Consider the following 13,104-nt stretch of genomic DNA (forward strand, 5'->3'; position numbering starts at 1 on the left):
ACTCATCTTCCAGACTACACAAGACAATAGACGCCCAGGCTGAGATCTTCCTCCACCTCTCCTATATCTCCCCCTCCTGCAGAGAGAATTCCTGAAGAGAGGAAAGCTCCTGCAAGATGTGACAGCCTCCCCCACCAGTTGAAGAGCCCCCCAGGTGGCTCGATGCACCGGCGGCGCCCTGCGCCAGGACTGGGCCCCCATATACCCACCCGCCCACAACCCCAGCAACACACCAACCAGGACCCGAGCCCCCGAGGCCCGGCCAGGGCCCAGCCCAGAGACGGAGCGCCCCCAGAACCTCACGCCTGTCCCGGACCCACCCAGGGGCAGCCAGGCTACCAGGTCAGTAACCCACGTCCGTCAGCACAGACCCTCCCCTAGCCCCGCTGCACGCAGCCACGAGGAAACCGTCACCTAAGAGCCAACAGAGCCCTTAATTGGCCATGACCGCTACCCCGGGTTGAGCCCCCCAAGGAAGATGCTCCTGGGGAACCCCCCGACGCCCTAAGCCTGTCCCTACCCCCACACCAATCACAACAGTGAAGGTGGGACCAAACTATGACCCCCCACCAGCATAACGTTTTCAACAACGGTAAGTTCGTAAACAATAACCGGTGGCTTCAGTTTGATAGAACTCGAGATGAACCTATGTGACTTGTTTGTGGCATTTCCTCACACAACATCTGTTTCTTTTTTTTGTTGTCTTATACATGACAGCTCAAAAGTTTTGAATGAATTCTGATAAAACTGAAGTAGTGTAGTGTGAGGTTAGAATCAGATTCGGCTGACAGTCACCAAGGTCAACTTGTTTTTGTTGTTTCCTGTAGTCCACTATCGCCTCCTTTGTTTCGCTGATGTGGAGAGAGGTTGTTTTCTTAGCACCAGTTGTTTGGTCCCTTCTCGTCCACTCTGTAGACCAGGGGTGGGTAATTCCAGGCCCCAAGGGCCGGTGTCCTGCAGGTTTTAGATCTCACCTTGGGTCAACACACCTGAATCACATGATTATGTCGTTACCAGGCCTCTGGAGAACTTCAGGACATGTCGAAATGTAGCCATTTAAATCAGCTGTGTTGGTTCAAGGACACGTCTAAAACCTGCAGGGACACCGGCCCTCGAGGCCTGGAGTTGCCCACCCCTGCTGTAGACTGTGTCATCGTCGCCCGTGATGGTCATATCATCTGTGCTACATCTGTACTGTACTGTTTGTGATGAGCGAGGAGGAAGTGTGTTTTCCAGCTCTCACTATCATGCTGAATGCTGAGCTGTAGTCAGCTAAGGGCATTCACACATATATGTTCCCTTTTTCCAGGTGTGTGTGGCCAATGCAATGGTTTCTTCTGTAGGCAAATTGGACCAGCGTGTAAGGGAGGTAGACTGGATGTGTAGTGTGACCATCTACTGACGTTGTGATGACTGATGTGCAACAGGGCAGTAGTCATTTAGACAGACCACTTGTTTCTTGGCGATGGGAATGATGGTGGATGCCTTGAAGGGAGATGTTGAAGATATTGGCGAACACCTTTGCCAGCTGGTCACATGTGCTCTGAGAACATGACCAGGAATGCTTTCTGGTCCTGGAGCTTTATATAGGTTGACCTTTTTGAAGGCCATTGTGGCAGCCTCACTCCCCACTAGGGGACATGAAACTGTTGGAGTGAGCATAGAGGGTGTTTAGCTTGTCTGGGAGAGATGTGACGGACTGAACACTGACCTGGTTTTTCTTTTATTACTCAGTGATACAGCATAGTCATAATCACTTGGGGTCAGAGGGGCGCAGAAGAGTGTTAAGTGGACTCCTGTGGACTTTGTCCTGGTAGTCCCACTTGGCCTTGGTTACGACTTCAACACTGATCACTACAAAGTGGGAAAATACCTCCAACAGGCCCCTAATCTGAGCTTATTCAGTTAGGTTTTAGGAGTTTTAAGCATTCTAGCCATTTTTAATAAAATGGCTTCTTATATATGCTTTATATAGCACTGAAATTTGATATAGCGCTGATTAAACTTATTCTATTCAGACATTCTTATAGATGCTAATCTGAAAGTGCTGCTGAGCCTGTACTTGGGTCAGCTCGTCTGCTTTATTTTACTGGACATGCCGTCTCTCCATCATGCTGTTGTTAATGTAATGTAAAGAAGTCATTCACTTTTTCAAAACTCAATATTCTCTACATTTCATGCTTTGCCTCTCCAAAACGTGAAATAGACATGCATTCAGAAGTTGCATTACTGCATGCAATAATTGCATTACCAGCAGGAGGAGATAATATATTTAAAGCCAGGAAGTCAGTAGTGCAGTCCAGGGTCCATATTCCTTAGAAAAGACTAAGCTAGGCAGCTAATATGTATGCACACTCAAATGTGTTAATAACGTCTGTTTAAACACTTTTGCCTTGAAATAAAATATATCTCTGCTGTTACTGCAGCTTACTGCAACTTCTGCATGCATGCACATTTCATGTTTTGGAGAGGGAAAGCATTAAATGGATTTGAATATGTTTCTAGGGTAGTTTTGCTTCTACTGTGGTGTGGTGTCAGGCTGAACAGGGAGGGGAGCGACACCCTAATCCCATTGTGGAGTTCACCAGGAACAAGAGAAATGTGACAAAATACATCCAAGATCAAAAAATACTGCAAAAGCAGCCCTAAAGTTTCTCAAGGTAAAGTCATGGTACGATGCACTGGTTCTTATACAGCGCTTTACACAGCTTGCCTCAATCACTTCTTTCTATGCTCTTTGTCTGTAAGTGCTTCCTATCTAACATTCACATGTGTTCACACTGCATCACACAGCTATTCAGGGTTAGTATCTTGCCAAAGAATATTTGGCATGCAGACTTGAGCACACGGTGATCGAACCATCAACCTTCCGATTAGTAGTTGATCTGCGCTACCACCCCACCTAAAGAGTTATGGTATTCTTCAAAGACAAGAAGCTCAACCCAGTGGAGCACACGTTTCAGCTATTAGATACGAAAATGAATGCAGAAACACCCAAAAAAGAAACAGTCGCTGACAGCAGTAAAGACCCAGCAGAGCGTTTTAAAGGAGGAAAAACAGCGTTTGGTGATATCCATGGGTTCTAGACTTGAAGATGTTATACCTGTACCGCGTGGGCCAACCTCATATTAAACACTATGGATTAAGAATGGAATAGCACTCAGGTTCATATTATATCACAATCACAATTTGGGCAATGTTCTGCTAGGAAACCTTGGTTCCTGTCATCCATGTTGATGCTACTTGGACACGTACCACCTACCTAAGCATGGTTGCAGACAAATGTGCACCATTTCATGGAAACTCTATGCTCTGATGACTGCAGTGTCTTTCAGTGGGTTAATGCTCCCTGCCATAAAGGGGGAAACAAGGTTCAGGGATGGTTTGAGGAGCATATCAAGGAGTTTGAGGTGTTAAGTGTTCCTCCAAATTCCCCAGATCTCAGTCCAATGGAACATCAGTGGGATGTGCTGGACAAACGAGTCCAGTCCATGAAGACTTGACACTGGAACTGGGATTTAAAGAAGTTCTAAAAAAAAGATTCTAGACTCATTGCATTGTTCTACCTTCTAAAAACATATTTACACGTCCAAATTGCTGTTATGAATGGAATCTGTCACCTATAAGTCACAGCTGTTAATAGTGATACTGATGTTGGAACACGCAGAGTTATGGTCATGTTTAATGTGTATTTCATGGAAGTATTCTAAGAGTGCACTATTAAATTTGTAAAATGGCAAAAAGCATAGTTGCATGCAGTTCTGGCCTAGAAATAAATGATGCAGGAAGCAGCAGGAAGAAATAACGTAATGTGATTGAGTTTTAAGTCTAAAAACTGGAAACAAGTTGAATATCTTTAAAATGTACATCAGAAAAATGCAGATTGGCTCAAACAGAGTTTCTGAAGGTTTTACCAAGGAAGCAGTTTTTTAATAGATCCTCTTATATATTTTAGCCAAAGGTGTAGAGCTGTTCGATATAATGATATATATCGGATCACGATATAAAAACGTCTATCATTTCATATTACACTGTCTATCATTTGTTTTGTGGTCTTGCAAAATAAACGGTTTACAGCAATATTTTTGGTCACTGTAGTGGCTATATTAATTTCTTAAAGTCCTCTCTTTCTCTTATATTTAATATAACCACACTATGGACGGACAAGCGACTGTTTCTATGCGTTATCGTTAGCAACAACGATCGTGTGGCTCTGCCGTTCGATTGTTTATTTTCCACATGAACCTTTCACAATAAAGCTAACGATGCTGTTAAGATTTTTCAAAATAAACTGAATCATGTGAAAGAGTATGCAGAGTGTTTACGGATGAGAGGCCAAAAAGAGCCGCCAGGTGCTAAAAAATAAACCTTAGCACAGGCTTTTCCCTGCAGCACGCCGTGTAATAAATACTCACAAAGAAAATTGCGCCCGTTAAACTTATGTAACACTGGACTCCAGGTACACAACGCCCAGCTGAAAACACGCAAGTCGAGCTGCCCGAGATTCACAGAATTAGCTGAAAATGTTAAATTTTTGTGATTTATATCGTTGTCGGGACGATAAATGTCTCATATCGGGATATGAGATTTTGGTCATATCGCACAGCCCTACAAAGGTGTGCAAAACACTGAAAAATCTTTTTAACAAACAAACATTTGGACAAATGTTTTTAACTAGTGGACACAGTCAGGTTCTGCTAAACAGTTTTCTAAACTTTCTTGGTTCTACTAACCTAGTTAGCTGGACACTAACTTCATTTTTCTCTGAGACCTGAAGGTTTGTCAGGATTATCAGCAAAATGATGATTTTCCAAATCTTCTGTTATAGCTTTGCTATGCGCCTACTGGCCTCAGGAGGGCAGTAGAGGCCTGTCTCTACATGATCACTGTACCCCAGTATGAATTTAAATACTGTTTGCTGAGCTGTGCAAGTTTTATTTCTGCGCTAGAAAGGAGAGCATGATGCAATAAAAATATGTGTGCTTGTTTTGTGTCTGCCTGGTGAGGCAATGGAAAAAAATGTGCAGATGAAACAAAAACAGTGGGATGGAAAAAATGCAGGGCTGGGCTTGCACACACAGCGGCTGCAGCAGGGTGAGGCTGAGACCTGGAGGTGATTAGTGCAAGTATGTCTGTAGTTTCTGTGTTGCTTAACATCAATACACAACACTCGATGGACACGGAGCATCAGCAGGCTGCCAGGAGGCTCACTAATATTACAGCACTGTGTTTGCACATTTGTCTCTCACACACACACACACACACACACACACACACGATAGTGACATGAGTCACTGTGCATTTACACCCATGCTCAGCTGGCCATAAACTGTGCATGCTGTTTCCGTCTTGGCGTTTCTGTTTTGATGGATTTTCCTGTAAGTGAACCTCCTGTGTGGACTTTCTCTCTCACCGGTTGTGTCTTTGCTTATTTGGGATTTGTAGCAATTTGCTTCCTCTTAGGATATTTTTTTCTTCCCCAGTATTTTAACTAATTTATTTCAAGCAAAGACAGTCACTAGATTTGTTTCTTATTCTTTGTATATTCATGCCTTACCATGTACAGTGCAACTGGGAACTCATTTCTTCCATATTTAGTCATATTATAGCATTAATCCCAAATGAATGACATTTTTCAGCTCAAAATTCTACAGTGACAAAGTGACATTTTTTATTATTAAAAGTATATAAGAATTCCCAGTCTTTGCACAATACGTTGCTGAAGCCTTTGGTCTTTCTGAGTATGATGCTGAAAGCTTGGCACACCTATTTTGGACAGTGTCTCCCATTCTGCTTTCTAGCACCTCTGAAGCCTCCTACAGGTTGGATGGGGAGCACTGACGCACAGCCATTATCAGAGCTCCTCAGAGACCTTTCTACATCTGCTTCAGTTGTTTCCTCAGCCCTGGTACCTCTCGATTTCTCCATGCTCGTTCTTCCTGATGTTTTAAGCTAAGACAGGATCTATCACAGCTATGGTTCTCTGCCACCGCTGTGTCTGGTTGGTTGTCCAACAGCTGCTTGTCTGGAGTCCCACAGGACCTTAGCCTCATTGTTCTCAACAGCGTTTGATGATGGCTCCCATCAGGACTTGGGACTGTGTTGTCCATGTGCCACACAGTACATCAATCAAGCTACTTGGTCGTGCCTCTCAGTGAACACTGTCACAGCTTGCGTCTTACATCCTGCTGCGATGTGTTGGATAGTCTCCGGGGCAGCTTTGCATAGTTTGGGGCTGAGGTCCTGGATTGTGGCTCTGACACTCATTAATCCTTGTCCTCCCTCTTTTATAGGGCGATAGTGTCGTGGTCATGGACTTTGGGTGGAGGGTTTTCCCTGTTTCTCTCTGTGCCTGCTTATTGTTACAGGACATATGTATTTATAGCTTGGAGCTTATTCTTACCATTCAACTGGCTTGTCAGCACCTGTCTTTCCTTCTGGCTGTACCTGACTGTGGCTGATCTTTGTGCATATTCATCATGTTCCCACTGGCCTGTGGGATATCCAGGTACGTTTAGCTTTTGTACTACAGGGTGGGTCGTTTATATGGATACACCGTAATAACATGGGAATGGTTGGTGATATTAAAGTCCTGTTTGTGGCACATTAGTATATGTGAGGGGGCAAACTCCTCAAGATGGGTGGTGACCATGGTGGCCATTTAGAAGTCGGCCATCTTGGATACAACTTTTGTTTTTTCAATAGGAAGAGGGCCATGTGACACATCAAACTTATTGGTAATGTCACAAGAAAAACAATGGTGTGCTTGGTTTCAACGTAACTTTATTCTTTCATGAGTTATTTACAAGTTTCTGACCACTTATAAAATGTGTTCAATGTGCTGCCCATTGTGTTGGATTGTCAATGCAACCCTCTTCTCCCACTCTTCACACACTGATAGCAACACCGCAGGAGAAATGCCAGCACAGGCTTCCAGTATCTGTAGTTTCAGGTGCTGCACATCTCTTATCTTCACACCATAGACAATTGCCTTCAGATGACCCCAAAGATAAAAGTCTAAGGGGGTCAGATCGGGAGACCTTGGGGGCCATTCAACTGGCCCACGACGACCAATCCACTTTCCAGGAAACTGTTCATCTAGGAATGCTCGGACCTGGCACCCATAATGTGGTGGTGCACCATCTTGCTGGAAAAACTCAGGGAACGTGCCAGCTTCAGTGCATAAAGAGGGAAACACATCATCATGTAGCAATTTCAAATATCCAGTGGCCTTGAGGTTTCCATTGATGAAGAATGGACCCCATATACCACACCAAACCATCACTTTTGTTGTTCCAACAGTCTTGGAGGGATCCATCCAATGTGGGTTAGTGTCAGACCAATAGCGGTGGTTTTGTTTGTTAACTTCACCATTCACATAAAAGTTTGCCTCATCACTGAACAAAATCTTCTGCGTGAACTGAGGGTCCTGTTCCAATTTTTCTTTTGCCCATTCTGCAAATTCTGTGCGCCGATCTGGGTCATCCTCGCTGAGATGCTGCAGTAGCTGGAGTTTGTAAGGGTGCCATTTGTGAGTAGCTAATATCCGCCGAAGGGATGTTTGACTAATGCCACTCTCCAGTGACAGGCGGCGAGTGCTACGCTGTGGGCTCTTGCTGAATGAAGCTAGGACAGCCACTGATGTTTCTTCATTAGTGACAGTTTTCTTGCGTCCACATTTTGGCAAATCCAACACTGAACCAGTTTCACGAAACTTAGCAAGCAGTTTGCTAACTGTAGCATGGGAGATGGGTGGTCTCGTAGGGTGTCTTGCATTGAAATCTGCTGCAATGACCCGGTTACTGCGTTCACCAGATATCAACACGATTTCGATCCGCTCCTCACGTGTTAACCTCTTCGACATGTCAATGGCTGTGAACAAAGAGAAACTTGTAAATAACTCATGAAAGAATAAAGTTACGTTGAAACCAAGCACACCATTGTTTTTCTTGTGACATTACCAATAAGTTTGATGTGTCACATGGCCCTCTTCCTATTGAAAAAAACAAAAGTTGTATCCAAGATGGCCGACTTCTAAATGGCCACCATGGTCACCACCCATCTTGAGGAGTTTGCCCCCTCACATATACTAATGTGCCACAAACAGGACTTTAATATCACCAACCATTCCCATTTTATTACGGTGTGTCCATACAAATGGCCCACCCTGTACATCTGCTATTGTGCCTCCACCCCTTCAGTCCGGATGAGCTTGCCTGTCTTTGCAGCCATTCGACTTTACTTATCCAGTCTGAATAACATCCTGACGCCTTCACTGTACATCCTGGTGATGTGAATCAGTGAGTCAGTGTCCTGGCTTATAGCTTGTCACCCATGTACAGTAGTTGGCTGATGGTTGCTCCACTGCAAAATTTGTAGCCATGTCCACTGTTAAATGGTCAATGGACTGATTCTTATAGTGCTTTTTCTACTCTCAAAGTGCTTTATATAACATCCATCCATTCTCATTGTCAGGGTCTAGTCAGGACAGCTAGAGCCTTTCCCAGCTACCATAGGGCAAGAGGCAGGGTACACCCTGGACAGGTCTCCAGTCTGTCGCAGGGCTAACAGACAACTAACTATTCACACTCAGGTTCACACCTATGGGCAATTTAGACTTACCCAAGTAACCTAATTAAGCTTCACACACTTTCATACTTGGCATGCAGACTGGAGGAGCCAGGGATTGAACCACCAACCGTCCGATCAGTAGATGACCTGCTCTACCTAGCTACAGCCACCCCAAGTGTGACAGATGTCGGTGATGATCAGGGGATTGAGGTCTAACAGCAGCAAGAACATTCTGTTGGCCACTTGGTGTCCAGTGTTGTTTTTTACAGTCCCACTGAGTTCCCCATGAATATTATCAGTCTGTTATTAGCTTTGCACAGTGTAAAGGAAACGTGTGCTTACTAGGGGTGCAACGATACACAAAATTCACGGTTCGGTTCGATACTTTGGTGTCACGGTTCGATATTTTTTCGATACAAAAAAAATGTTCATGCTTTTTTTAATTTGTCATTTATTAAAATTATAAATATATATTTTAACTCAAAAGTACAGTTTTTAAATTTAATCTTGCTGAAACAAAGTAATAAAAAAATAAATATCTGATGGAGAAATCCCTCACCTTTGGAAAAGAGAGTTTATTACAGAGAAATGGCTCTTTCCAAAATAAAAGCTATACTATACGCTTCTTCTGGGGTATACTCTCAGCAGCATATTAAACATATCAGGTCCCCATAAGGAGAATCATGTGCTAACGGCTGTCTAAATGACTCAGGTAAAGTTTGTAGCATGCGTGCTTGTTGTTTTTGTCTGCTTCACTTGTCTTTGCACTAGGATGATGTCGGCGTAAATGTGCAGTCATATTCATTGTGTTCCCACTAGTGCTGTCAGCGTTAATCTGAAATGACGTTAACGCCACAACACGGCAAATCTCCGTTAACAAGCTACCGCGGATCACCCCGTGCGTGGGGCTGGACGGTGTCAACACGTTAACGAGCTAACTGCGCTAACGCAGTAGTTCCCACCCATGTAATTGAGCATTGCGTGGCACATCCGACATACTGTTTTACTTTTGTCCATGACGCGCTTACCTTCAGGGTCATATTTCACATGAAGACCAAAATGGTTCCAAAGGCCAGATCTGAATGAGGGTGGGGGAGGTTCAATTTGCTATGTTGCAACTAGCTTAGCTTCTGTCTTGCTAGCTTGCGCTGCGCTCAGTGGATCTGCGCTCGACAGTGCAGCCTAGGCGGAGTAGTCGAACGCAGATCCACTGAGCTCTCAACACAGAGAGCATCGTCAGAAGAAAAGTTGATAAAATAAATTTTTGTATTGTTCGATACACATGTGTACCGAACCGAAAGCACTGTATCGAACGGTTCAATATCGATACCAGTATCGTTGCACCCCTAGTGCTTACTCAGCTTGGTTGCTACAATGCCTGAGAGGAACTTCCAGGTTGGAGTAATCTGCTGGTAGCTTCATGGTGTGGTGTCTGTAAACCTGATTTCTTAACAATCCATTCAAATTTGGCTCAGATCTACCAAAGTCTCCAAGGTCATTGTTCAAAACATTGACCTCTCACCTCTCCCTCAAGGTCAGTCAATTGATTTAATGGTCACAGTAATAATAATGCTATACAGAGCTATTTAAAACAGTTTCTTGTTTGTACTGACTACATACAGAGAATAATATATGGGGATTGTAGATATCACATCGACGTATGTCACATGTCCGCTCTGATCTCAGTTTTACATTTCAGAGCTGCATTTCTTTCAAGTTGACCCACAAAAGCAGTATTTTTACTGCACTATAAAATTCATAAAGTACGAACGTAACAATATGAATATGTGCAAAATCCAGTACTGCTCCCTAAAGTAAATACTGCTTAGAAACTGAGCAGCCTTAGCAGACATCTGCACTCTAAGTGCTGCTTGGTGATCTTTGTAAATATTGTGACTTTTTTCCTCACAATGAAATGAAAAGAAGAAATCATGTATGTTGTATATGCATACTTAACTAATTTACTTACAAGTTTTTCTTGTAAGTAAATTAGTTAATATCTAACTAATTAATGATTATACTTTTTCTTTTATTTGGCTTTTATTTATATCTTATGGAACTGTATTATTTAGTTCCAGTGTGCGGCACTTTGATAAAGCACTTTAAAACAACCAATAAAGATGATGATGATATTGACTGTATGAGCAGCATGCTCGTACTCTAAGTCAGAAACAGTGTTGTCTGTCATTGTGTGAAGCTTTAAGCTCTCTGCTATTAATACCTCACAGACACATGTTATCAGCCTGCAGACTGTCCTCCTGCCTCTGGATCCCTTCATGCTTCTCACTAGTCGTCTTTCTACTCTTCCTTCACCCCTTTTATTTTTTACTTTGGGTGTCAGTCTCCCAGCTACATCTGTCTTTTCTGTCCTTCAGTCATATATACAAAGAGAAAAGATATGAATGTATGTTTTTGTTCTGCGTGTGGAATCCAAAGTGAGGCTCACTGTCATAGTTTCTACTAATAAACAGTATCAGGAGGCAGAGTGATGTCAGTGTTCCACTCTGTGTCTCTCCCACTCGCTCACACAGACGCAGTCATTGCCCTTCACTCTGTATGATTAGTCAGTGTTGGCTTGTATCTGTCAGTGGAGGAATAGGAAGAGAGAAGAAAATAGATTTCCCTCCTCCTTCCACCGATGATTGGCCTGCAGTGAATGAGACCAGGAAGAAGAGAGGAGGGGACTGTGGCTAATGCGTCATAGGCTGGCAGGGGCTCATTGAAGTGGCTGTGGATCTGGGAGAGAGAGAGAGATTAAAGTGTGAGTGACATTTTCAGCTGTCCACACCCAAATCTCTGGAAAATTCCTTGAGTTTTCAGTCTGCTGCTGAGCGAGACAGGAACAAGCTGCAGCAGCACCAGAAGAAAACGCAGATTAGCAAATCTTAGATGTTGTTTTCGATTTCTAACTTTAGATTCTTATTTCATAATCTTGGAATGTGCCGCACTGCCTCTCTAACATTGTGGACTTGATGTACTGTGGGCACCGAAGGAGAAAAACTGCTGCTGCGCTTTCCAACAAAAACACATGTGAAGCCAGTGCTGGGGAAGAAGCCCGACTACGGTCCTGTTTGGAACCATCCTGTTGTCTCTGCTCGTCCGTCACCCTGGGGAAAGCAACAGTCCTCCAACCTCGTCCCTCCTCTTCCTCAACTTCATTGACTATTACAGCATTGCATCGTACCCTGAACTCAGTTATCGGGTGGAAAAGGTTGCGGATCGGCGGGTCGCCTGTCATGCACATTAAGACCACTAAATGTAACCGGTTCTGCCTGGTGGCCTCGGTGACCAACCGGGAATTGTTCCACCACTCTGAGGTGCAGGTAACAGTACGGTGTCACTAAAGGATTTCCTGGAATTTGACTACCGAGGCAGCTGACCCTATGTGCATTCTGAGACCTCTTTACTGGCCTCCAGGATCTACCGGCAGCTTCCAACTGCATTTTGTGTTGACTGTATATAAGTTTTATGTGCAGTTCGTCATGTAATGTAACCATTGAGAGGTCTGCTTAAACTTGATTTTACAGCTGAATAAACCCAAGCATCCAGCTCAGCTACCCTCTAAAAACTGTCTTTCAGTAGTAATGTAGCAACTCGACTGTTAGATGGTGTAATGGACAGCAAAGACTGACTGTAAAACACAGTAATGAGGATTTTGCAGCATGGCCGTGCTTTTTAACATAATTTCCTGAAGCTGTTGGTACAACTCGATAATAAAACAGTGTTAAGAAAAAGATGAATCCTACATCTGCACTAATGTGTGCTAATCTATAGGCGTTTAGGTAATATCGATCATTTTAGTGTGTCTGCATGATCAGATGTCTGTGGCTTTATTCATAGCATCTTCAAATAACTATTTCTAACTGGCTCTTGCTCAATATTTTCAGCTAAAAAGTGAAGAAAGTGCTAAATGGGCTGAACGGAGTTGAAGTCTGTAAGACGGTTCAGAGATTTCAGTCATTACTTCAGTCTCCTCCTACTGTCTGCTTCCTCTTTGTTTCCAGGCTGACTTTGAGGCCTTGTTCCGTTCATTCGACTCGGAAGTGCAGTTCCAGTACTTCAAGTCGTTTCGGCGGATCAGGATCAGTTTCAGAGATGCTCTGGCTGCAGCGGAGGCGAGACTCCGACTACATAAGACGGACTTCAACGGCAAAGAAATGAGACTTTACTTCGCTCAGGTAATATCTGTAGGCTGAGATCTATCAGACACATGAATGTAACTTTTTCAGACCTTCAACGGGCTAAACCAGGCGGAGCTCTTGATACACTTTCAGAATGTCATCTATGGTTGTCCCAGAGTTTGGAATAATAAATGAAAAGTGAAATAATAACTAAAAAACAACTTGTACTTTGTGGAAGAACATTAACTTGTGTGTTATAGCAGTGTTCGTTTTTCTCTTATAGAGATGTTCATAATCGTTTTTTCCTACTTTCACTTATTGTGACATCAACCAGCATCCTCCAGACTAAATTTGACATGTTAGCTTCAGTTTAACCCTTTAAAACCGGTCGGAGCGGGCACGCTCTGTTTTG

The 13,104-nt window shown here is 43.5% G+C and overlaps 1 protein-coding gene across 2 annotated transcripts in view; it reads left to right on the top strand.

The window, feature by feature from the left end:
- LOC134620441 (calcipressin-1-like) overlaps positions 1-13,104 on the top strand; it is a 29,690-nt gene that overhangs the window by 3,663 nt on the left and 12,923 nt on the right. Inside the window, exons 1-2 of one of the 2 annotated variants that reach the window (XM_063466596.1) lie at positions 11,296-11,894; positions 12,576-12,749. In XM_063466596.1, coding sequence (XP_063322666.1) covers positions 11,544-11,894; positions 12,576-12,749 — 525 coding nt within the window. In that variant the 5' untranslated portion in view covers positions 11,296-11,543. Of the gene's footprint in view, positions 1-11,295; positions 11,895-12,575; positions 12,750-13,104 lie in introns of those variants that run through there. The other variant, XM_063466598.1, reaches the window with a different exon arrangement.

This window comes from Pelmatolapia mariae, linkage group LG23 (genome assembly GCF_036321145.2).
Source record: "Pelmatolapia mariae isolate MD_Pm_ZW linkage group LG23, Pm_UMD_F_2, whole genome shotgun sequence".
Classification (NCBI taxonomy): Eukaryota; Metazoa; Chordata; class Actinopteri; order Cichliformes; family Cichlidae; genus Pelmatolapia; species Pelmatolapia mariae.